This window comes from Vespa crabro, chromosome 3, assembly GCF_910589235.1.
Source record: "Vespa crabro chromosome 3, iyVesCrab1.2, whole genome shotgun sequence".
Classification (NCBI taxonomy): Eukaryota; Metazoa; Arthropoda; class Insecta; order Hymenoptera; family Vespidae; genus Vespa; species Vespa crabro.
This window is the reverse complement of record NC_060957.1, coordinates 13,981,867-14,008,518: the sequence shown is the minus strand read 5'-3', so window position 1 is coordinate 14,008,518 and position 26,652 is coordinate 13,981,867. Positions and strand designations below refer to the sequence as shown.

General features: G+C 30.0%; 3 protein-coding genes and 1 long non-coding RNA gene across 4 annotated transcripts in view; 2 read left to right on the top strand and 2 right to left on the bottom strand.

Moving 5' to 3' along the window:
* Nucleotides 1-835: 835 nt before the first annotated feature.
* On the bottom strand, nucleotides 836-1,857 carry LOC124422966 (Golgi SNAP receptor complex member 2). The gene is made up of 2 exons (XM_046960137.1): nucleotides 1,595-1,857; nucleotides 836-1,493 (listed from the first exon to the last, which is right to left on the bottom strand). Exons 1-2 carry the CDS (start codon nucleotides 1,732-1,734, stop codon nucleotides 980-982), a joined length of 654 nt encoding a protein of 217 aa, XP_046816093.1. The 5' UTR covers nucleotides 1,735-1,857; the 3' UTR covers nucleotides 836-979.
* A 225-nt stretch (nucleotides 1,858-2,082) lies between these two features.
* LOC124422964 (beta-catenin-like protein 1) lies at nucleotides 2,083-4,731 on the top strand. Its single transcript, XM_046960134.1, has 9 exons — nucleotides 2,083-2,210; nucleotides 2,405-2,787; nucleotides 2,872-3,203; nucleotides 3,274-3,497; nucleotides 3,594-3,776; nucleotides 3,843-3,990; nucleotides 4,061-4,227; nucleotides 4,314-4,497; nucleotides 4,585-4,731. Exons 1-9 carry the CDS (start codon nucleotides 2,181-2,183, stop codon nucleotides 4,671-4,673), a joined length of 1,740 nt encoding a protein of 579 aa, XP_046816090.1. The 5' UTR covers nucleotides 2,083-2,180; the 3' UTR covers nucleotides 4,674-4,731.
* A 1,742-nt stretch (nucleotides 4,732-6,473) lies between these two features.
* Nucleotides 6,474-26,652, top strand: part of LOC124422960 — a 45,882-nt gene continuing 25,703 nt past the window's right edge. Inside the window, exon 1 of the mRNA XM_046960126.1 lies at nucleotides 6,474-6,606. The gene's annotated coding sequence lies outside the window, so the exon portion shown is untranslated. The remainder of the gene's footprint in view (nucleotides 6,607-26,652) is intronic.
* Nucleotides 13,502-16,308, bottom strand: LOC124422970. The gene is made up of 2 exons (XR_006941950.1): nucleotides 13,729-16,308; nucleotides 13,502-13,569 (listed from the first exon to the last, which is right to left on the bottom strand). It is a non-coding gene; the product is annotated as an uncharacterized LOC124422970 (long non-coding RNA).

Below are 26,652 nucleotides of genomic sequence, written 5' to 3'. Positions count from 1 at the left end.
CTCTTTTTTCTTCACTTTATGTAAAAGAAAAAATATACATATAAATATATATATATATATATATGTATATATATATATATATATATATATATATATATATATGTATGTATATATATCTTTTCTACAATAGGACAAGCGAAATCAACTTCGAAATATGTATATAATTAGATGTATTGCTTGAAATTAATATACAATTCGTATAATCCAATTGATATATTAAATATTAAAAATATAATAAATAATAATGTTCTTTTTCACAAGTAAAATTAATCAGGGAATAAACGATTTGAAAAATGATTAGATCGAATTTAAAGCCCGGTATCCTTGGATGAGTGTGGATCTAGTCACGAATAAAATAAAAAAACGTGGACTGTATTCAAACCCATCCAGGGCCGCCGGATAATCGATTTTCTTCGGCAAGTTGCTGCTTTAAAGCGAATAAATAAACTTTTCGTAGATGTTATCTCGAGAAGAATCAGACACCACTAACTCCGTCAGCAGTCACAACGTAGAATGATGCGTTTGTAAACGGTGTTATGGTAGAAATTATGGTAGGGGAATCGAGAGAAGGGGACTTGGAGGTTTACCCTCCCTACTTCTTCGACCAGTAAACCCTTAGAAGTGGGAGAAAGGCTCCTTCAGAATCACACAAAGAAAGATTTACACGGAACGTCTCGCTTGGAATTAAATGATATTGCTGACATTGTGAAATCATTATAGAGTGTATGTCTTTCAGTCTGAAGTTACTACATTAATCTTTAAATTCGTCTCATTTATTTAAATATATATATATACATATTTATATTGAAATTTTCCTAATAATTTTAACACACGGTTCACATCAAGATCAAAACTTTAATATTCTGGATAAAACAATATTGAATATATTTGTTGGAGTGTGTCAAACATGTATATAAACATACAAGTTTTTCGTTGTTTACTTATTTCTCTCTCTCTCTCTCTCTTTCTTTCTTTTTCTTTACGTAAAGTAAATAATGACTAGAATTATCACTAAGCATGTTAAAAGCATACCACAGAATAAAATAAATCCATCTTGACGAGCTCTTTGTTCTATAAGTCTCATAGTTGTATTTGAAAGACCTAAGGTGTTACCAATATCTACCAAACGTTTGTGAGCTCCCTTTAAAGTAATTCTTTGTGATCTTAAATTATCTAAGATTCCTGTACCATGAGAAATAAGATCATCTACACCGTTTACTGCATTTCGCAAACTATAATTATGTTGCATATTTTGATCTATCATAATATCGATATGATCATTTGTAGTAAATGTTTGCGACAATAATGCCTCCCGCTCTGCTTCTTCTCGTTGCTTTCTAATTAATTGATTTCTCCAAGTATTCAAAGCAGCATTCAAATGACGACTGTCGTATTTAAGTTGATCTACTCTCATTTTTGCATTTTGTCTTTTGAAAGGTGAAATAGGTGAAATAGATCCTTTTAAACAAAGTACATCAAGTCGTTCACAATTACTGAAAGCATTTGTTAAAACTTACATTTAGTAAATAAGTCATAAACTATTACTAGCAAAAATAATTAGTAAAAGCAATAATAAAATTGTTGCTTTGACTACCTGTTGATGAGACTGATTTTGGATTCTATGGCATTTTCTATTTCCTTTAAATCCAGGTTAGAAGGATTTTTTTCCAATTGTGAGAAAAGATGTTGCGTTTCTTGAACCAATTTATTCGTTTGATGATATAACGTCTCCATATTTTAGATAAACTTATGTCAAAAATTTTTTGTAAAACTAAGTTTTAACAATAATCGTACGATACACTTATGACGTGTACCTGCAAACATACATTGAACATATTGAATGTATCCAAGCATAGGAAAGAGGCGACATCTTTGATATGACATACATAATTACAAGTTATAACCACAAATAAATTTTAATCAACAATAAAAGATTAAATTAAATTAAATGTAAATTTTAATTATTTTTTTCCTAATAGTTTGTTAATGTTAATGTGATATAATTTATTTGACACTTATTTAATAGTTAAATTATTTGATATCTGTCAAAAATTGTATCACTTTATAAATGAATGTTTGCAGCGCCATCTTGTTATTAAAGTCAATGACGCTTACTGGTGTGACATTATACTAAATATATCTATGTAAATAAAGAAATAATTTTAGTGCATATTTTTGATATGGATATTGGTGAATTATTATCTTATAAGGTAATTTCTATAAATTACATATAGGTCATTTAGAAAATGAAAATATAAAAATCTTATATTCAATTACGTTATATACTTAACCTTACTTTTCAAAGTATTTTCATTGTTGTTTATTTGAATGTATTTTCGTTATATGAATTAACTTGATTATAAAATCTTATGTACATATTAATAGATAAATATTATTTATCTAGCCACCTAACACACCGAAGCGTCCAACAATTGGGGAGGAAGAAGACGACGAAGAATGGGAAAGTTCTAAGAAACCAAAGAGAGTTATTAAAACACCATATCATGCACGTCAAAGACAATTAAGGGAGACAGATGGACAGACTCCAATTAGAAATAATGAACCTCCGACTCCGATAAGGGCTGCATTGCCTTCACCTGCCAATGATGTAGTTGAGCCGCAATTAACAGAAAAAGAAAAACAAGACATTTTAAAATATGTAGAGACTGAAGCACCTGAAGTAGAGGCATTGGACGAAGCTACGCTAAAAAGGATGGTTTTACTATTTGAAAAAAGAGCTCTTAGAAATCAAGAAATGAGAGTTAAATTTCCAGATCAGCCAGAAAAGTATGTCAAATGTATTTTGATTTAATCTTTGAACGTATACTTTATATAAAATCCTTTTAATTGTATTTTTTATAAATTTCCTAGATTTATAGAATCTGAAGTAGAACTTCATGAAACACTTCAAGAATTACATGTTGTTGCAACTAATCCAGATCTTTATCCATTAATGGTAGAACTTGGTGCAGTACCTTCATTACTTGAATTATTATCTCATGAAAATACAGATATAGCAGTTGGTATAGTGGATCTTTTGCAAGAACTTACAGACGTTGATATTTTACATGAGAGTCAAGAGGGAGCAGATACTCTTATAGATGCTTTATTGGAACAGCAAGTTAGTGCTCTACTTGTACAAAATTTGGAAAGGTTAGATGAAAATGTAAAAGAAGAAAGTGATGGAGTACATAATACACTTGGTATGTATTATTTTATATATTCAAAATATATTTGCGTATAATTATATTAAATCTATTATATTTATTACAGCCATATTTGAAAATTTATTGGAATTTAGACCAGAATTATGTACTGATGCAGGGAAACAAGGCTTAATGCAATGGTTGTTACGTAGAATTAAAGCAAAGATGCCATTTGACGCGAATAAACTTTACGCCAGTGAACTTTTATCAATTCTTGTACAAAACACACCTGAGAATAGGCTACTTCTAGGTGATCTCGATGGTATTGATGTACTGTTACAACAATTAGCTGTATGTTCTGTTTCTTCCATTATATATGTTTATTGCTTATATTTATTAGAACTTAATTTTATTTCGCATTATTTTAATATTGTTTATTATTTGCAGTACTACAAAAGACACGATCCCCAAACTGCCGAAGAACAAGAAATGATGGAAAATCTATTTAATGTTTTATGCTCGAGTTTAATGGCTACTGTAAATAGAGATAGATTTTTACGTGGTGAAGGATTACAGTTAATGAATTTAATGTTGCGAGAAAAAAAAATGTCACGTAACGGTTCTCTCAAGGTAAGTTTCTTTTCCCTTTTCTTTTTTTTTTTTTCGAAGATAAAATATTGTATGAAAATATTGTAGGTCTTAGATCATGCTATGAATGGACCTGACGGTAAAGATAATTGTAGTAAATTTGTTGACATACTTGGACTTAGAACAATCTTTCCTCTTTTTATGAAAACTCCAACTAAAAATAGGAAACGAATGCTTACAGCGGAAGAACATGAAGGTAAAAAATAATAAGATTAATTAACTTACTGCAAAAAATTTTGTTTATATAAAATTAAATCTATTTGCAGAACATGTGGTATCAATAATAGCAAGTATGTTGAGAAATTGTAAAGGACAACAACGTCAGAGATTACTTAGTAAATTTACAGAAAATGATTATGAAAAAGTGGACAGATTAATGGAATTACATTTTAAATATTTAGAAAAAGTCGAGGAAGTTGAGAAAACTGCAAAAGTTAATATAATACAATTAAACATGAATTTTTCCTTTACATTCATTATTAATGTAATATTAATGAATTATATTATTTTAAAATTTAGGATGACGAAGATGAAGAAGAATCTTATCTTAGACGATTAGATGGAGGATTATTTATATTGCAATTGGTAGATTACGTTCTTTTAGAAGCTTGTACAGGTTGTCCCCCTCAAGTCAAACAAAGAGTTACAAGAATTTTAGCTCAAAGACGAGCATCTCTTAAAACAATCAGACATATTATGAGAGGTAAAAGTATATATAAAAAAATGTAATAAAAATATTTTCCAAAGGGCTTATTTTTTTACTAAACTTGATTTATTTATGATTCTATAGAATATGCTGGGAATCTTGGAGATGCTGGAGACACGGAATGGAGGGAAGCAGAGCAACAACACATATTGCAATTAATCGATAAATTTTGATTTATTTAAACTTTCACTATATTACAATTAATCAATAAATTTTGACTTCGTTTGAAAACGATTTTTAAATATGTGATATATTTAAATAGTAAAAACGCACACGGATAGTACGCTATTGTAATAATATAAGATAAATAATTCCATATCAAACTATAAGATATACCGAGAACTTAAAAAAAAAAAAAAAAAAAAAAAAAAAAAGGACTAATTTTTGTATCAATACTAAACAATTTTCGCTCATCCATATAAAGGATTATTGATAATTATTTAGAATAAAAAAAAAAAAAAAGAAAGGAAAAGAAAAAAAATGTACATTTGATCGATTTTTTTATCGTAACGAACAATTTCATTTATATATTTGGTGCTAGATTCAAGTGATATAAATTTTCTATTAGTATTGACCATTTATCGAGGATAAGATCCTCATTTTACATTAATGGATTATCGAGTTAAAACACCCTAAGGTACACAAATAAAATGGAAGAAATTACATCGATCATACAAAAATGTTATAAAATTGACCGTTATGTCGATCTTAAACAAAATCATTGGAACTTTGCGTGATATTATACACGTTTATGAATTGGACGAAACATCTTACGAAATCAAAAAATATCAGAATGGCTCTTTCCTCGACTCTTTATACATCAAGAACTTTGAAAAGAAACAATTTGGCCTGCTCAATTATATTATCAAGAAAACGAAAACGAAAGAAATACGGAGATTCAACGAGCATGATAATATATTATATTTTCAGAAGCACTCGCTACAACTTGTGCTGCACTTAGAATTTGTTGTGTGTCAGGTGAGTTTAAGAATTTTATCTTATTTCTTTATTGATAGTACAGGTAATGTATTATAAAAAAAATTTTGACCTAATGATTAGAAATTATGAAAGATATATCACAGTATTAGTTATATACAAAATCGACGATGGGGATTTCGTAATAATTCGTAAATGTTTTAACAACGACATATACGATGATATTTAGAAATTTACAGGCATTCATATTCAAAGGCATATTTGATATAATATATTCGTTTATATTTTGCCGCGTAAAAAATTTCATAGAGGAGATGCATGCGCTCACCCTCTACACTTTTTTGTTTCCATGACAACCCACGTGAGCGCATGCGCACTTCATCGATTTATTCGCGTAACAGAAAGCGAGGGTGTACATGTTACGTGGATGCATGCATGTATGCTTGCGTGCGTGCGTGCGTGTGTGTGTGTGTGTGTGTGTGTCGTGAGTGAGTGCGTGAGACAGAGAAATACGAGGATGCAAAGATACGCAGAGCGTCTTCGATGCAGCCGAAAGCGTGAATAGTAGGAGGAATGGAGGAGAACTGATTTATTTTTCGTTCTCGTTCATAGTTTATTTTCAAACGTCAGTGTCGGTGGTTATACGCGCACGTTTCACCCTCTCTTCGATTTCACGTCGTGAAATAGAAGCGCCGGGTTTGTTGGTGGGGTCAACGCACCGTATACGATCGATCGTGATTGGTCGTTCGCGGTGACGTTGACCAATCGGTGTGCGTCCTTCCTCCTTAGACGAAAGTTAGCTGCACGAGTGAGCCAGTCGTTGCTGCAAGCTTCGAAGGTGCGGTCGTAGTGTCTGTGTTGTTGTCACTCGTACCATGTTTTTGCGAGTGTGTTTCTCTTTTTCCTTTCTTTTACTCGTTTGTTTTTTTTTCTTCTCCAATCTTTCTGTTCATACACGTTTATACGATACGTCGCGATGACGATAAAGAATTATCAACGAAATATTTAAGGAACGTTCACGTGTCGACGATATTTCATATTTGTGCATCTCGTGCCGGTGACAGAGACGATAATTATTTTTCCTGTGAAGAAGTCAGAGGACATAATTCAGGACGACCGATACCACCCTCCCCATCCCGAAGATTTTCTCACGGGAAAACGGGCGCTACGGTAAGTCGATTTCAACCACCACCACCACCTCCACCTCCTCCTCCTCCTCCTCCTCTTTCTCCTCTTTCTCCTTCTTCCCCTATCCCATCTTCTATATATTTCACTCGATTTATTGTATACATATATATATATATATGTATATATTTTATAAGCATCTTGTTTAGATTTTATCGTCACTGTTTACCTATTTAATGATTGTCGATTTTCGGATATGACAGCGACACTTTTTGATTCCTTTTTGTCTTTTCTATAACTCATTTAAATAAAAGAAAAAAAAAAAAAACAGATGTATGCACACACATATATTCGTTTTCAACAATTTCGTGAGACGCAAACTAGATTGGAAAACAAATTATTTAGGATTTTATACGTTGCGTACGTGTAATTTAAATGGTAATTGAAAATAGAGATAGTTACTCTTATCTTACCGTAGTTAATTAAATATATTAAATGATACGAGATATCGAAGTTATGTGTAATGTCGGATAGAATGTTACATTCGTGAAACGTTATTTATTATGTGTGTACATATATATATTTATTACCTCGTAGTAACTTAAGCTAATTTTTTGGTTATATTCTCGTAATGTTGACAATGTCACATTAGATTAAGAGGGAGATTCAAATGATTACGTATGTATTATCAAATCATTTTGATTTACTATGTATCACATGGCATTGCATTGTAAAATTTAAAAAGGAGTTTAGAAAAATTTATCTTTTCGATACTAAAGGTTTATATTAATATATTATTTTCAAAATATCGTTACATCAAAAAGAGAATTTCAATATATTTTAAACTAAAGTATTGAATATCGAATTAAATTTTTTTACTTGCGTTAACTAATAATAAATAAATAAATAAATAAATATGTTTTATATATACATATATAAGAAACTATAAATACGCTGATAATGGAAAATTATAGATTTCATTTTTTCTTATTTTTTAATTTTTATCTATATAGGAGGATATCGATCGAGATTGGATATATTTTAACCTAAAATATTGAACGTTAAATCAAATTTTTTTCTTACGTTAACTAAAAAAAAAAAAAAAAAAAAAAAAAAAAAAAAAAAAAAATAAAAAAAAATAAAAAAAAAATAAAAAATATTTGTATAAAAATTACTACAAATATGACGATCATGAAAATTTTTAGATCTTCTTCTTGTTTCTTTTCTTTTTTAAATTTCCATTTATATAAGTCGGATGGTTCGAAATAATTTAATTGAGATTTAATCGAGCATAAAATATATTTAAAGTTTCTTTTCGAATGCGTTAAGCATCGGAACGAAACAAAATAAAGGTAGTTAAAAAGGTAATTAAAAATTGCTAAATGTACACCATTTAATAGCGCGAATTTCAAAAAATGCATAACAGGATTAATTTCAAATATATATATATATATATATATATATATATATATATATATAGCTAGTACAATTGGCTAATTATTACTCAATTGCTTTGAGAATCTTTGAACGATTATGTTTTCGTCAGACAATTCCAAATAAGATTTCTTTTAGATTTTCGACAAATTTTGAGCAATGTTTAGAACATTGTAATATGGAAGAAGACCTGGCACGTATTAAGGTTTTGTACTCGATTCGAAATAAAATGATATCTATACATACATACATACATACATATGTACATATATACACATATACATATATGATTCATTACAGTTTAAAGCTGATTTATATGTGACAAAGATGTGAAATAGACTTTGACTTACATACATACATTTACTAAGGTTGAAATGTAAATTCCTAGGTCAATGATATATATGTATATGCATATGCATAGGTATACGTATATGTACAAGTTGACCGAAATGTTTTTAGGCCAGTGAAAAATGTCTAAGACGATATTAAATGTCAATTACTCTCTTTCGAGATTTTTTAGTCTAATTATTTTTGTTTCCTCTTTCTTTCTTTTTGTTTGTTGCTTTGTTTCCTCTTCCAGACTTTTTTTTTCCTCAAAACTACTTAAAGCTTAACTACAAGCCTTACGAAGTTTCGAAAAAGAATAATTGATTTTTACAATCACTTGAGAACTTTTGTACTAACCTTTTATATGCAATGTGTGTGCGTGTATATATATATATATATATATATATATATTTATTTATTTATATTTATTTATATACACACATATACATATTATAGAGCTTTTTATACTTCACAATTCATTTAAGATAATTGTAAAGATAATTTAGTGTATAAAGTTTTCATAGAAATATCCGAAATGTATCATCATATCGTACGTTATCGATCCTGTGTGTCGGTGCAGCATATACAACGTTGCATCATCGGTATGGACGCTGCAGACGTTCCATGACCTTGAACGAGCAACAGCGATACGGTCTAATGTCAGAGAGTAGAAGTCGGAGAGATGTGAGTTAGACAATAGATTGGCATATTTGGTAGATAAAGATCGATGTCTAGGTGATAATCCCTTTGAAATATTAAGATGTAAGGTTATTTTTTTTATCTTCTTTGTTTTTTTTTCTACTTTTTTTTTTTTTTTCTTTTTATTAAACGGCATAACGCAAGTTGCGAAATTGAAAGGATCGTTTAGAATTTAAGATGAAACAAAAAGTTGTTGGAAATTAATAATAATAATAGTAATAATAATGTTTCGTAGAAATGATCTCCTTTAATTACGACTCCTTTGGATAGTTGATTAATGTCGAATTAATTAATTCGTGTGCCAATTGAACGACGAACATTTTTTTCTCCTTCTTTTTTTTTTTTTCATTTCTTTTTCTGTTTGTTATTTCGTTGGATAAATAGAAGAAAAGAAAAACTATACGATCGAGACAAATGATGGTAAATGTTTCATGTGTTTAGTAGTATTCTCCCAACAACGTGACTCGTCAACGTGAAAAGGTAATGAGCTGCGTCGGTGCACGGGTCGATGGTATAATCCTTGTTCTATCTATCTATGCGCTATGCATACATAAAGCAATTTTACGATTATTTTATAAGAACGATATATTTATTTATTTATATATTTTAGTATCGTATGTATATGCATATGTATATATAATACAATACAATACAATGCAATACAATACAATGGTGTGTATGTAGTATGTATATATGTACAAAGAATACAATACAATGGTGTGTATGTATGTATATATGTACAAACAATACAATACAATCGTATGTATGTATGTATGTATATATATATATATACATATATACATATGTACTATACAGTATTATATATAGTACTCATGCGATAAGCTCATCTTTCTCTCTAAGCGTTTATATCTGTCTAAGTAATTATACACTTTAATCGTTTCGTGGCACGAAGAGCTTAGGATATTTCTTTTTATTTTCCTTTACTTTTTTTTTTTTTTTTTTTTTTTTTTTTTTAGAATAAACCAAGAAGAGGAAAAAATTTTCCATCTTCGTGATGAATCGTGTTATATGAAATCGTTGTATATGTATATGTACGTACACATACTTACGTATATACATATATATATATATATATATATGTATATATTGAAAATTACATCGGATATCTTATTTTCCGTTTCACGAGAAGTAAGTAGGTACGACGACTAGGAATCTACCCTTACCCGTAGGCTGGAAAAATGTTAAGAGTACCAGCCAAGGAAACCCTGCTGCAACATTTACGCTTTTATCGATCAAACTGTCCCAGATTCTCGGACAAATTCTTTACTGTTGTTCGAACCGTCCGTTTTGTCTCTACAAAACATATATTCTTATTCACGCAGAATTAATAAATGGTCCCTATCCCATAAATCCTTTTGGATTTCAAGTATTGATTTATTTATTTTTTTTTGTTCATCTCTTTTCCTTCCCTTTTTTCTTTTTCGTTTCTGTTTTTCTTTTTTTTTTTTCTTTTTTCTTTTTTCTTTTATAATTTCAACACGTTTGAGGATCTCTATTTTTAACTCGTGTCTCTTTGATTATTTAATCGATGAAAAAATAAATGGACCACTTTTTCCTTAGTTTATTTTATTTCCCGACGATGATGATGACGACGAAGGGAACAAATTTTTCCTTTTTTCCTATATGACTTCTTTTTTATTTTTATTTATTTATTTATTTTTTTTTTTATTTTTTTTTTTTAATGGAAAATTTTAATTGAAAAATGTGTACCTCTTTATCGTTCGAAAGATAATTAAATAAATTATTAAATATCGGAAGAAATTTCTTTGTTTTTCTATTCGCTCGTACATTCGCACGTTTGATGTCTCGACCTTAAGTAAATCTCTGAAGTCTTCTACTCGAAGAACACTACCGGTCTGCCGCTGGTAGACTCTTAAGACGCGAAAAGCGCTGAGCTTGCTACTCGAGTCGCAATTTTAGAAGTGCTTGTCTGGCACATTCAAAGAGATCTTTTTTATATGAATTTTTTGGGTCATTTCTCGAGTAATTAATATGTACTAATAGAAAGGATATCGATATTGTAATATATTCTTTTTAAAGAATACATCTAATAGGAAGTTCATCTTTTGTATGTTATGTGATAGTTATGAGTATAGACCGAACAAAATGTTTCTAAGTGATTTTTAAAAATTCTTTATCGAGAATCTTTTCAGGCCATTTACTTCTTTTTTTTTTTCAAATTGTAAAACTAAAAACTCCTAAGAACTTTTGGCCTACCCTATATCTATAAAGAATAAATCAGACGTTAACATGTATTAGAAAAAGTAAAAGAGAGAGAGTGCGAGAGAGAGAGAGAGAGAGAGAGAGAGAGAGAGAGAGAGACGAAAGAATAATTTAATACATTTTTGAATTTTGTTATAAATATTGATGACAACTGACGAGTTATAAATATATTTTGCTAATCTAGTATATTTGATATTACAGGAAGAGTCATCGCTATTTTAGACATTTCTTTGTCATTTCGTTATTACCACACGTTTACGTGCGATGTTGGATTATTTATGCTAACGTTTCAACATTAATATAAATTATCTACGTGTTCATAGAATGCGTAAAGATGTTGTATGATCTTACCGTTCAAATTCGCGTCGCGTATATTTTGTGTGCGTACGTATGTATATATGTATGTATGTATGTATGTATGTATGTATGCATGTATGTATGTATCTATTACATACAGTTCTGACCTAGAAGTTTAAAACCACTTTCAAAATTGATTTCGTTGCGTCGAAAAAAGAGAATGGATGTTGTAGTAGTTGTTGCTAGGAAGATTCAAATTGGGACAGGTTGGGGTCACGAAGTTTGATATACATTTTATATATATAATATATATATTATATATATATATATATATATATATATATATATATCACGTAGTAGAGCACATATTTCTTGGAGTACTATCTTCAATACCTTCAATACCTTCGATAAAAGTTTTCCCTTTTGTATCACGTCGAATAATCGATAAGACACAGTCGAGGTGCACTTTGACTGAAAATAAAACATTAACTCTCCAAGACAAAAGAAAATTTCTTTAGTTCATTCCTTCGGGGAATGTCAAAGAATTTCCTTTTTTTTTGTTTTCTTTTTTTATTATTTGTTTTTATTATTTTTTTTATTATTCATTTTTTATTATTATTTTTTTTATTTTTATTATTTTTTTTTTCTTTTTTAAGATAATTGGCATATACGACACACGACGAATCAAAGATAGTTGATGTAGAATCCCAAAAATATGGCGGCCCCGACACAATTGTGGCTCGAATGAAGAAGAGGGAGGTTTGTAGTGTCGGTGACACGAACAAGAGCGTTTCAATTAAGAGGACTCCTTAACAAGAAACTCCTCGAAGGCACTTACTCTACCATCGTTCTTGTCTATTTACTTTTATCGGCTTTTGATATCAAAAAGCTTTGGCAAATCTTTCCGCACAGAGATTATTTCTTTGACTTCGTTGTTAGTAGCGTCTGACAATTTGCTTAAACTTTTTGAATATTAAAACATTTACGTGTGCTTGTGTGTGTGTGTCTGTGCGCCCGCTACAAATAATTGGTTAGGATCTGCCGTGGTCAAGACGATTAATCTTTTTTTTTTTTTCTTTTTATTATTTCTTTTTCTTTATTATTCAATAAAATCAATTTTATTTAATTTCTGTTTTTTTCTTTTTCTTTTCTTTTTCCTTTTTTTTTTTCTAGGAAATTTTCTTGGAGGAACACACAGCAGGATTATAGGGGATAAACAATTGCTGTATTACTACGTATTAGGAATATTAGGCGTATTAGGATTTGTCGAGGTCGAAATAATAATAAAACTAATTTTATTTCATTTCTTTTGTTTCTTTTTTTTTTTCAAGAAAATTTTCTTGAAGAATTAATATAACAGGCTATTAGTGATAAAAAATTGCAATATTATTAAGTTACAGGCTTACATGTACATATCTATGACCATCTTCTTTTTTTATGTTAATTATTTTAATTTTAATTTCAATTTCATTAAAAAAAAAAAAAAGGAAAGACTCGAAAGATTCGCATTTTGTAAACGGGATCGTAATTATAGATCCTTGATCACTCGTTGGATTTTATTATAGCCACAAACGATTGAAATATCATTGAGCAAAGTGCCCCGTATCTTTTGGGATCTTCTGGGGTCCACGAGACGTGCATCGTCGTTTTGGCCGATGGTGTTTCGCACCGCCGAGACGGTTTCATCGATCCATTCACTCTCACTGCCGTTTATGTTGCCAGGCCTCTGACTCTAAGCCTCCCTCCTTCCCCTCTCGTCCTCCACCATTTCCTCTCCAATCTCCTTCCCTTCATCTTATCCTTCCTCCCCTCTTTCAGGAAAACAACCACCTTAGCTTTTTTTATCGTTTTTTATTCGTCGTTGCCCTTTTCATCGTTATCATCTTTTCCTTTTCCTTTTTTCTTTTTATTTTTATTACTATAGTTTTCTTTGTTTTGGTTTTTCTTTTTTGTGCTTTTCCACTTTTCCTTTTTTTTTTTTTTTTTACATTGGTCTCTACAAAGTCCCTTTGAAAATGTGAAGGTTCTTTATATTAAAGTAAAATAAAAAAAAAAAGATAAATAAATAAATAAATAAATGAATAAATAAATAATAAAAAAATGAAATATTTATTAAAGGTTGATATTGACAGAATTGTAGTTTTAACTCGGTTAATCTGAACGTACCTTTAAAGTGTGTCTTGATGGATATTATATAGTTTAGACATAGGTAGTCTATAAATCATTGTAAGATCAGCACTTAAACCATTTACCACACCCCTCTTTGACCTGACCTACAAATCGAAAGGTGGGCGCGACGCAACCCTACATATAATACTATCCTTTAACCTTTCATACCGATTAACTGAAAATAATAGGAGAAGGGGTAATAGGTGATAGCAATTGACTTTTCGCATACGATGCCTTGTCTTTCACAAATTATTTCGCAAGTTGTATGTACATACATATATGTATGTGTGTTTGTGTGTGTGTACATATTGGCATAGATTGGACATTGATTCAAAAGTGCTTTGTAATTGAAAGTGAAATCTAATTATATACGACGATCGTTATTAAACGCAACTTTCGAAATTCTCTCCTACTACTGATTTGTAAACTCAATTATTATTAGAATATTCTCATGATCATTATCATTTTAATAACTCATTATCGATCTTCCTATTATTCTCATTGTATCTCTAATTATTCAGTGAACTAGACTCGTAATAGAATCTGTTATCTGATGTAACATATTCTAACATACATATAGATGTATTTATATATATATATATATATATATATATATATATATATATGTATGTACATAGATAAATATCATATTCGTCTATTCCGTAAAACCATATGTTCTTCTCAAAATACTATCATCCTGACAGGTTAGTTTCTAACGTACGACGTATATATATATATATATATATATATATATATATATATATATATATATATATCGTACGTTATATATACATATACACACACACATTTACTTGGAATATATGTGAAAGAATAAAAATACTAATAAAATAAATCTTAAGTGAAAAGATGAAACATAATCGATCAACCCTCTTTCTAACTCTTTCTCACTCTCTCTTACAAAGTTCTTGCAATTTTCTAACAGGTTAACAACCCTTGCTCGACTTTTTATAGCCCAAAGTGCAAACTCGTTCGGACTCTCTTCCCCCCCCCCTCTCTCTCTTTCTACATCATCGATCGCATATTAAATCTGAGTTAATTCTGGAGGAGTTTGAACCGTGGTCCATTTATAAACGGAAAGAAGTACTCTGCTCTCTCTCTCTCTCTCTCTCTCTCTCTCTCTCTCTCTCTCTCTTCTTATCTTGATCGGCCAATAACATTCTTACGAGGGATTATCTAAAAGGGTCAACCGAGGTTACATCTCTTCCTCTTCTTTTTTTTGCATCTTCATTTAGGCCACGTCGTTGATACCAAAGACAGATTGGCTGAGTTTCAAAATGTCTTCAAAGAAGTTGCGCAAAAAAAAATTGATTAGGAAAAAATTGGTGATAATCATAATCGTACTTATGTTCATAATTAAATGTTTTCTTTTTTTTTTTTTTCGTTTTTTTTTTCTTTTTCTTTTTCTTTTATTTTTCGAGAAGGATAAGGCAGAAATTCGGAATTTTTTCGAAAAAGCCATTGCGTAAGATCCGATTAGAAAAAAAAATTAGTAATTATTACGATCATACTTTTATTCTTCTAACTTCTTTTCTTTTCTTTTCTTTTCTTTCCTCTTGAAAAGAAAGAAGGAAAAAGGAGAGATTTTAACAATGTCTATGAGAACAAGTGATGCAGAAAATTTGATTAGGAAAAAAAATTGGTAGTCAACAACGATAGTTTTGTTTTTTGTTATCTTCTTAACTTTTTTCTTTTTCTTTCTTTTTCTTTTTCTTTTTTTATTTTTTTCTTTTAAAAAAAGAGAAGGAAGAAGGTTAAGAAGAAGAAGAAGAAGAAGAAGAAGAAGAAGAAGAAGAAGAAGAAGAAGAAGAAGTAGCCTTTCGGGTAAGTTCGCGGGCTACGTGCCGTGGCCACGCGGTCTCATTGCCAAATATGGCTGCCCGCAGTATTCTTAGCACTGCTCGGAGAACGAACGACACTCGACGAAGTCGGCCGAACGAACGACGACGTGTGCTGTCTTGAGAGTTGGCTTCTCTTCTCTCCTAAGAGATAGCTAGAAACGAAGATCAGTGAGATAAAATACACCGATGAATTTCGAGACCTCGATAGATTGACCAACCTAGAGAGAGAGAGAGACAGAGAGACAGAGAGAGAGAGAGAGAGAGAGAGAAAGAGAGAGAGAATTCCTAGACCTTTTTTTTAGAATTAGTAAATTTTTGAAAAAAGTCATCGAGCTCGTTCATCTCACGAATATGCTGCTACATCGGATTTTAGGGTAGGACAGATGAAAGAAAAAGAAAGAAAAAAGAAATGGAGGGAGACAAAAGTCGAATTCAGGAAGTGCAATGTGCAGAAGTCATAGTTACGAGTTCGTTGCATTAGTGCTTTCTTTTTCTTTTTCTTTTTCTGGGTTTTTTTTTTTCCTTTTTTCTATCTATCGAAACTCTTTAGGTGCGTTAATTAACAGAGCATGATTTAATTAATTGTTAACTCTCTACAACATAATTTTTGGTTGTACCTACCAAACAAATTATGTAATATGAAAGTTCAGTATTACATATGTATGCTAGTATAGTGTACTAAATATAATTAGCTTAATACAAGCGTAATTGTACTATATATATATATATATTATAGAATGATAAAAACGTATTAATATATACATATAATGTAACATTTCATATTATCCTTTATTTTACTATTATTTTATATTATTAAAATAATACTGTAAATAATGTATATATCGTAAAATAATATAGTATAATATAGTATAGAGAAAAACAAAATTGCAAAACTTCGTATATAAGGTAACAAACAAGTTCGCGTCGATGTAACTTACATAAAATATGGAAATATAAGCGTACGTCTAATTTCAAAGTTACATAACGTTATAGAGGGTTAATCTGACGTAAAACAAATTCCCTGACCTAAATTGAAAATCGATTGATTCGTTAATAATTATTTATAAAGTATCTTCGGAAGGAAGGAAAGAAGAAGGATAAAAGAAAAAAAGAAATCGAAAGCAAAAAAAAAAAAAAAAGAAAGAAAATACAAGAACGAGTAAAGGATGTATGATCCAATAAGGGCAAACTTATTATCCGCCGATCGGACCTAAATCCCCGTAATGATTCATCCTTTTTAATGGATTCATGAGCGTCCTTCTATCAGTCCTTGAACAGAAGTGCACCCGTTAGCTCGACGAAATCGTGAAACGAAAGAGAACACTTCTGTCGCCAAAAACGGCGAGTCACAGAGTTTCCATTATATCGTCTTGTTACTCAGTCGAGGCCTCGTACCGATAATCGTGTCTCTTTGATGTTGTGTTCCAATTTTTTTTCTTTTTCTGTTTTTCTTTCTCTTTTCTGTTTTTTTCTTTTTTTTTTTTCAAGTCAATTGTGCCGTTCAATTTTCTTCTCAAAGATAATGTCTTTTTCTCTTTCTCTTTGTAAAAGTAAAATATCAATATATCTAAACATATCAATATTTTAATATTAAGAGAGAAAGAAAGAGAGAGAGAGAGAGAGAGAGAGAGAGAGAGAGAGAGAGAGAGAGAGAGAGAGAGAGAGAGAGAGAGAGAGAGAAAGCAAGTAAGCAACATAAAACACAACGTATGAATTTAATTAATTATCTTTTTCGAATTCTGTCAACGATAGTAGTTAAAGGAAAAATATTTTTCACATCCCAAAAGATTTGAGCACGTAGGCAAATTTTAAATACTCCTAGGTAGAACACACCACCACTATCACCACCATCACCACCATCACCACCATCACCATCACCATCACCATCACCATCGCCGTCATTGGATGTCGTTCTGGAGAGCTCTGCCTGCAGGTCTATCGCGACGATACTCGCTCGCTTTAACGCCAATTAGGCGATAATTAATTGATCGTCGGGAACAGCCAACGAGGTTATTAGGGTCACAGCTAGTCGTTCCACGTACGGAGTGGACTCGTACCCAAAGCTACGAGAGAGAAGACCCCTCGTGTACACTATACATACATAGATATATAATAGTATCTATATATATATATGTATATAGTATGTATATATATACATATCATCATTTCTTGATTTTTTTCAAGAAGTTATCAAAGCCTTCTTTACGTTCTCTTATTATTATTCTCGAACTCGATTCAAATTCATTGTAATAACTCGTACGATTATGATATATTCATCTAAAGGCATTCTCATCCGACGTCTTTTAAACTATTTATTTTTATCAAATATTTCAAGTAAATGATTCGTAAGTTTCTCTTGAAAAATAAAAGATATTATTTAGATCGATGTTGGGATATATTATATAATCACTATGAAATCGATACGACGTTATATATTATTATACATTGTAAGATTGCTCCTACGTAGATCTTCATATTTCTAATGGAATCCTTATAATGTGTTGTAATAAATATGGAAATATGACAAGGATACTTCTTTCTAGACATAGCTATCGTAAACAGAAATTTTCATTAGCAAAAGTGACAATACAATTGGCTGTGATGCAACTTCGAGGATGAAAATATATTAGTGAATTCATTATATTATACTTCGTGTATATATCAAAAGTATCGTTTAGATATTATTGATCTATAGAATTAGTTGTTTTTAACGTTCTCTCGTGAACACATTAATTTCTTTCTCTTTTTTTTTTGTTCCTTTTTTTCCTTTTTTTTTTTGTTTTTTTTACTTTCTTCAATCAGAAAGATATTGATCGGCATACTTTCACTTATCAAAAGTATCGTTTATTGATTAATCAGCTATTTCATTCGTTCTCCACCGTATGTATTAATTTTTTTTCTTTCATTCTTTCTTTTCTTTTTTTTTTTTTTACTTTTTCTTAATCAAGACGATATTGCTGGGCATATTATAATTTGTCTATGCGTGTGTATTATTGATCTACAGAAACAGCTGTTTTTTGACATTTTTCTCTACGTATATATGTATATATATATTTCTTTATTTTATTTTCTCAATCACAAAGATATTGGTGGGCATATTATACACTTCATTTATACTCTCCTCTTCAAAGTAACGTTTCTTTTTTTCTTTTCCTTTTTTATTTTTCTTTTTCTTTTCTTTTCTTGAAAGGACAAATAGGAGTGGTGTTATTGATCTACAAAATCAGCTGTTGTTTTACTTCGACATTTTTCTCTACGCACATTGATTTGTTTCTTTTTTCTTATACTTTTAAAAATATTTTTCTAGCTTATTTTCTCAATCAGGTTCACCCACGCCATCGACGACGATACATTATGATTGTTAAACGCGTATAACAGATAGAGATAGAGAGCTGCATGCACGTGCTGCATTTTCGCGTCGTTGCGAATCCGTTACATCCGTTTATGGTTCGTATCGGTTGTCGATCGATATGGAAAGTCAGCACGGAAAAGGCGAGTCTCGATCTCTTCGGGGAATTCTTTTTTCTCCCTTCCCTCGTCCCCCCATCCCCCCCCCTATCACACTTTTTCACTCGTTTCTAATTCTATTCTTTAGCGTCGAATTGTTTCTTTTACCTACGTTGACAACAACAAAAAGGAAAGAAAAAAAGAAAGGGGAGGGGAGAAAAAGATCATGAACGGTCGATCGAATGATCGATCGTTGTTCGACATCGAAAAATAACAAATCGTAAGTATGCTGATACAAAAGTCACGAAGTGAACAGATCGATCTACCTACGCTTAATTTGCATTAAGTGTGATTGCAGGATTGTTGCACGATACTTTACCGTGTATTATTTTATTTTTACTACGGCCATCACCTACTTGTGAATCTCTTGAAAATACTTGCTTACTAGATTGTGCCTTAGAATTAGAAAAAGAAAAAAAAGAAAAAAAAGAAAAAAAAAAAGAAAATAAAAAGAAAAATAAAAAGAAATCAATCTTTAGGTCGATATATCGTATAGGTAATGAATTTTTCTCAAATATTTTTTTTTTTTTTGTTTTCTTATTATTCTCTCTTTCTTTCTTCCTTTGTTTTTTCTCTCTTTTTTTCTTCCTTTTTTCTTTTATATTTTTTTTCTTTCTTTCTTTCTTTTTTTTTCTTTTTTTTTTATTTGAACGAAGTTCATATAATGATTTATTTGCGAGCTTGTAACACATACGACGCTCAGAAAATCCATTCCGTTCTATTGGTGGTATTTTCTGTTAGAGAGTACAATAACCTGTGGTATAGTGGAATTTAACGAGAAACGTTGTCGATTTATGCACGGTGTCGTTTTACCGCAAAAGAATGGCGCATACCAAGCTCGGCAGTAGCTTTACCATATGTAAATCGAAGCAACCGATATATATATATATATATATATATAGATATATATATATATATATATGTATATATGAATGTACGTATATAACATTTGCCATTCACAAGTATATCTCGAACAGTAGCGTAGGTGTTGTAGATTTACATGAAGTTTCGCATCGCTTTAAATTTACCGTTAATCGTGTCTTTTAGGCTCTTGCAACGTCCTAATCTTTCTTTACCGTCCTAGATTCGCAATTAGATTTCGTAGGAAGACATTCTCTCTCTCTCTCTTTCTCTCTCTCGCTTTCTCCCTCTCTCGCTTTCTGGCTCTCTCTCTCTCTCTCTCTCTCTCTCTCTCTCTCTCTCTCTCTCTCTTTCTCTCTTTTTCTCGGTCTTCATGGTTATATTTAATAATTTACCGCATACAGGCGAAAAATAAATTTTCATTACTTCCACGTTTATAGAATATAGTATGTCCTTGATGAACGTTTAGATGTGTATTTTAATAAAAATATATCTCGTACAAGGATAGTCATTTTATAAATAACTTGATGCTTAAAAAAAAAAAAAAAAAAAAACAATAAAGAAAAAAGAAAAAAAATTATCGTGAGAATATCGATAGATTTATTTCTTGATGTTCAATCGACCATTCGATTGTGAATTGTCTTCATCGAAGTTATTTTCGAGTAAATATATTTTTTCGATGATTATGTCTCGAATTGATCGTAATTTTGAGATTAGATTCTTTTTTCTATCCTTCTTTTTTTTTTTCTTTTTTTTTTTGTTAAAGATATAATACGAATTGCATTGAAAAGTTATTCGATTTTTAAAAGCCTCACGAAAGTGAAATAAACATCGTAGTATAGACGAGGTACATTGTAAATGTATTTCCCAGCTGAATTTCGTTTCTATTTAAAATACATTTAGTTCCTTTTAAAAAAGAATCATCAAAAAGATATATATAAATCTCTTTTCCGCAGACGTCTTCATTTTTTCAAGTTTTTGTTTCGTCGAAGAAGAAGCCTTACATTCACGATAAAAGATTCTTCCCCGTTTTACCGACTCAATGGCGGACTAAAAAGGTCTTTTCATCGTTCCTTTAGATTCGCGTGACCGTGAACGTGAGATTAGAGTTGAACTTACATACATACGTATGCACTTATGTACGTAGATTGTTGGCTTTCTTCGCCTCTTGTAATATTTTCTTTTTCCTTAAGTTTATATCAAAAGAATAAGTAATTTGTACACGACGTTTCCAGGCCATCTTGATTCTGTAATTTCGTGACATCCTCATCTGTTTGCAATAGATAAATGAAGATATACGAACAATCGTATACAATGCGCGCGCATACGTACGTAAAAAAAAAAAAAAAAAAAAAAAAAAAAAAAAAAAAAAAAAAAGGCTAAAAAAAACATTTTCATCTTCTTGCTTATAACTTGACGTTTTTATCGATAATTCATCCGCGTGTAAAAATCTCTCTCATTTAGACGTGGATAAAAATAAAAAATTTGTTAAAAAGCTGAAACGTCCGTTAAGCCGAACATGAAAATAATAAATCGAACGTGATAGAAAACTTGTAATTTGGCTTTCTAAAAATATAAGAGTTAACAACACGTGATATTAATTAATGGCCCATGTGACCTCGATATTATATCCCAATTAAATACTTGCCGAAAGGAATATGTAGGACTAGAAATTTTCAAATTTTGTATTAGCTTTTTCGATGGAGTTAAGTTGTTGAATGTCAAGTAGAGAGACAGACAGATAGAAACTATAATTTGTTTTTTTATTTTCTTTTTTATTACCTTAACGAAACAAAGCAATAAATACCTGGAATATAACAAGGATGTATCGCGTTTATGGACTTTAAAAAAATTTCCTTGAAATATTCTTTAAGATGTCGAGTTCCTATGTAATAAGAATATAAAGAGAGAGAGAGAGAGAGAGAGAGAGTGAGAGAGAGAGAAAGAGAACAGGTTATTCACAATATTTTTGTTCATTGTGATATTTAAGTTCAGCCGTTTAGAAAGTAATATTAAAGCATTTCTTTTTTATGACAACTTTTATTTTTTACTTATTATTTTTTATTTATTATTTTGTATTTTTATTTTTTATTTATTATTTTTATTTATTTCTTTTTCTTTGACGATTCTTATACAGATTAGATCGAAACTTCCTAAGCTTTTCTAGGTTTTACAATTTCGAAAAAAAAAAAGAAAAAAAAAATAACAAAGAAGAAAATTAGCTTGAAAAGTTTCGGAAAAAGAGTAATTGACTTTTAAAAATCACCTAGTAACTTTTTTAGGACCACCCTGTATAAAACTTTTGATGAATACAATTAAGAGTACCTAATGAAAAAGACTATCTCTTTGATAACTTAACTATTTTTTTTATTTTATTTTATTTTATTTTTATTTTCTTTTTTTTTTTTTTTTTTTATTACGATTCTCAAACAATTCTTATAAAGGATAAATCAAAAGTTCCTATGTTTGTCCTTTTACAATTTGAAAAAGGATAAAATCAGCTTAAAAAGTCTCGAAAAAAGGAATAATTAATTTTTAAAAATCATCTACTGACACTTTTGGCCTTATTCTATATGAAACTTTTAACGAATATAATCCAATGAAAAGGCTTTCTCTTCTTAAATTCTTTTCTATTTATTTTTTTTTCTTTTTTTATTTCTTTATTTATTCCTTTTCTTTTTTTTTTTATGACGTTCAAGCGATTCTCAATAGTCTGAATGGAGCCAAAAGTTTTTGGGTTTGATAGTTTTACAATTTGAAAAAAAGAAAAAAAAAAAAAGAAAAAAAAAATCTCTAAAAATTCTCGAGAAAGGAATAATTTATTTTAAAAATCTTCTATATATCTCCATTTTTTTTTTTTTTTGCGCCAACCAGTATAAAACTTTCGATGAATATAATTAGGAATATCTAGTGAATAGGCTCCCTCGTTTTCTTCTCAATTAGATATGTATATGGAATACTATAGGGAGGGAAGGAGAGAGAGAAAAAGAGAGAGAGAGAGAAAGAGAGAGAGAGAGAGAGAGAAGAGTACGTATGTATAATAATATACATATACACGTAGCTGTATCGAACGTGCTGAGTGCAGAAGTGCAGGAAGTAACTAGGCGACGCAAAGGAATTCATTACCGGTTGAATATGCCGTTGGGGAGGATCGTTCGAGATATGTATATATATATATCGATTTGATAGAAAGAAAGGAAGAAGAGAAAAGAAAAAAAATTAACGGATAAAAAAAGAAAGAAAAAAAAAGGGAATAATAATCCAATCGAGAACCACATCCTTCTAAATCGTCTTAACGAATGCCCATGGGGTATCTTTCATCATCCTTCTCTTCTTATTTATTTATTTATTATCATTATTTTAATTTTTTGTTTCTTTTTTTTTTTCTTCTTCTTCTTTTTTTTCTTTCTCTTGGCTCTCCTCGTCCTTTTTCTTTTTTTGTCATTGAAGAAATTGCATAGTCAAGAGGCGTGTAATCGAAGTAGGTCCCCCCTATTGGTTTTCCCTCGGTCTCTTTGAGCGGTAATTAGCGGATGATTAGACGTAGAGAGTATATGTAGGTTAAACTCTGTCGATCGCTCTGTCGTGCACGAACCATAAATTATTATTATATGCTCACTCACTCACTCAGTCACTCACTCACTCGGCCGATCAAAAATAATGATACGCGTATCTGTGAAATTGTAAATAATAGTAGGTACGATCGTTTTACGCGATTTCGATTTTTCCTGTTTTTCTTTCTTCTTGTTTTTTCTTTTTATTTATTAATTTTTTTTTTGTCTTTTCTTTATCTTTTATTCCTTCTTCCTTCCTTCCTTCCTTCCTTTCTTTCTTTCTTTCTTTCTTTACTCTTGTCTATGTCTTTTTCTTTGAGAGATTATATAGAAATGAACACGTAGCCTTTCATAAATTTCACCTTGAAAGTGTCTAAGACTGATAAAACTGACGAAGAGAACACATAGGTCGAAAGACACTTCCTTCTCCCCCTTTTTTTTTACTTCCTTTTTTTTATTATTATCTTATTTTCTTTCTTTTTTTTTTTTTTGTTTTTACTTTCAACCTACATACAATTTATCGATATACGTGTATATATATATATATATATATATATATATATATATATATATATATATATTTACCGCCTACGGAATTTTTACAAGAAATTTATTACAAAGGTTTTTATGTATCAGTGGTAAACAATTTTACTTTTCACAAGAATCTCAGTTAATTATTGTATTATTAGGTATGATACTTAGAAGTTTGTTTTATTTTTTTATAAAATCCACACAAACATACACGCTTGCCCGCAGGCGGGCAGCGCACCTCGCGTTACATCGAAAAGGCTGATAACAATGGTCGAAGCCTTATCTCCAATGTCCTCGATGTACATATTTAATTTTGCAATTGCGCGCCACAGTCGAATGAAAACGTTTGTACTTTTTTTCTTTTTCTTTTTTTTGTTTCTTTTTTTTCTTCTGTTTTTTTCCTCAATAAGACAACAAATTTCTTTTACAATAAAATAATAACCGAATGATCAATAATAATATAATATAATTAGTTCAATGGTGGTTTATCTCTTGGAGAAAGATAGGAATTAACGGGAGACTTAACTTGCCTTTCGTCGTAATAACATTTTTTATCCAAAAACTTTCTTTCTTTCTATCCTTTTCTCTTTTTCTCTCTATACTCTTTTTAACATTATCGGTCTAATATTAAGTTATTTATTAGAAAGCGATGATGCCTTATAGTTTTACAGTTATAATATTATAATATTATATATAATTAATTTTATAGTCTAACGCACTTCGAGTTCAATTCTCGATGACTCTAATATTACGATAAAAGACCTTTCACGAAGATTATTTATTTGTTTATCAACAGATAAAGTAGTTATTTCTCTTCGAAAAGAAAAACCGTCTGGATAATATTTCATATCGGAAATATCTATTACTGAATGGTTATGTTAATGTAAAAGTTTAATCTGACGCATGAAAAATAAAATCTTTATTTTTGGATTATTTTTGACCGATTTTACACGAAGAAATTATATATATATATATATATATATATATCCATCGAAAAATGATTTAAATATTCATAAAATTTATATATGGGATATTTAGAAAAAAAAAAGAACAAAAAAAGAAAAAACAGAAAAAAAATGTATTTGCTTCGTATCCATGCACTTTCCTCGAACGATATCTTCGTTTCGTTTACATGTAATAATAATTATTATTATGAACGCTAGCGAGATCATATTTAATTAATTTATCGTAGGAAGAAATTTTTGTTGGAGAATTTCATAAAATTGTTCTTTGGATGGGGTGGTTAGAATCTTGTTATAAGGAGTGTAAAGATCGTGGTAAGATGGCGCGAATGCAAATTTAAATGGCTTAGAGTTTATTGGATTAGCTTCTTACGACGTGCCAGGCATATATGTACGCCTACGATGTATCTATCTATCTATGTACTTAGGTACATAGATGGTATGTATGTACACGTACGTACGTACTTAGATACGTAGATACGTGGCTTCTCTCCCCTTGGAAATCGAGCAGAATAAACGCAACGCGGAATAAACGTTCGCGTGCCAACAAATATATTGCTTTTCTTTTATTATTCGATAACCCTTCCTTTCTTACACAATTACGACTTTCTTATCGCTTGTCCAATTGTGTTACACAATGTGTAAGCTAATTATTCTTGAATTATGAGCAAACGATAAGATCTTATTGACATTATCAAAATGAAAATACAGAGTCTCTCTCTCTCTCTCTCTCTCTCTCTCTCTCTCTCTCTCTCTCTCTCAATCTTTTTTCTCTCTTTCTCTCTTTCTCTTTGTCCAATTTATAAAATTGCAAATATTAATATTTTTAATAATAAATTCATTTTATATTTATCACTTGTCTAATTATTATCATTTAATAATTATTATATCATTGATGATAATTATTACCTAATAATTAATAAAATAAATTAATAAATTAATTTAAATGTTGTAATAGGATAAAGTGATATACATAAATATAAATGAATATATCTATTAATTTATATAAAGAAGTATTGCACACTCTGTCCTTATTTTTCTCTTACATTTGTATAACATGTCTACAAAAAAAAAAAAAAAAAAAAAAAAGGAAAAGAAAAAAAAAGAAAAAAAAATTAAGAAACGTAAGATGAACCAAAGAAATAACGTGAAAAAAAAATATATATATACAATAAAATAAGGAATTAATTAACACAAAAATTAAATGTCAATATAGTAAAAGTAATAAATATGAACGAATACGTCGATTAATTTGCATAACGAAGTGTCAAAACTCTTTGAATATACGTGATATCATAAAAATATTAAGAAACGAAAAATTTAACGAATAACTGTACAACGATACAAAATAATCAATAAAACGATTAAATGTTAACACGATGATGAATGGAGAAATTAATGAATGAAGATATTTACGTGTGTATTAATTTAGTAAAAAAGAAAACGTATATAACAAAACACAACAAACGAGTTCGTTTTCCAAAAATGTTATATAAGCGAGAAGATTAACAAACGAAATAATAATGGATAATAAGAGTGGAAAAGAGAAGTGGTAGGGTTATGGGAAGAGGGAGAGGGTGAGAGAAAGAAATTAAAGGGACTTTTTAAGCCCTTCTTGAATCTCGCTGTTTGTCGGCACGTACGAGA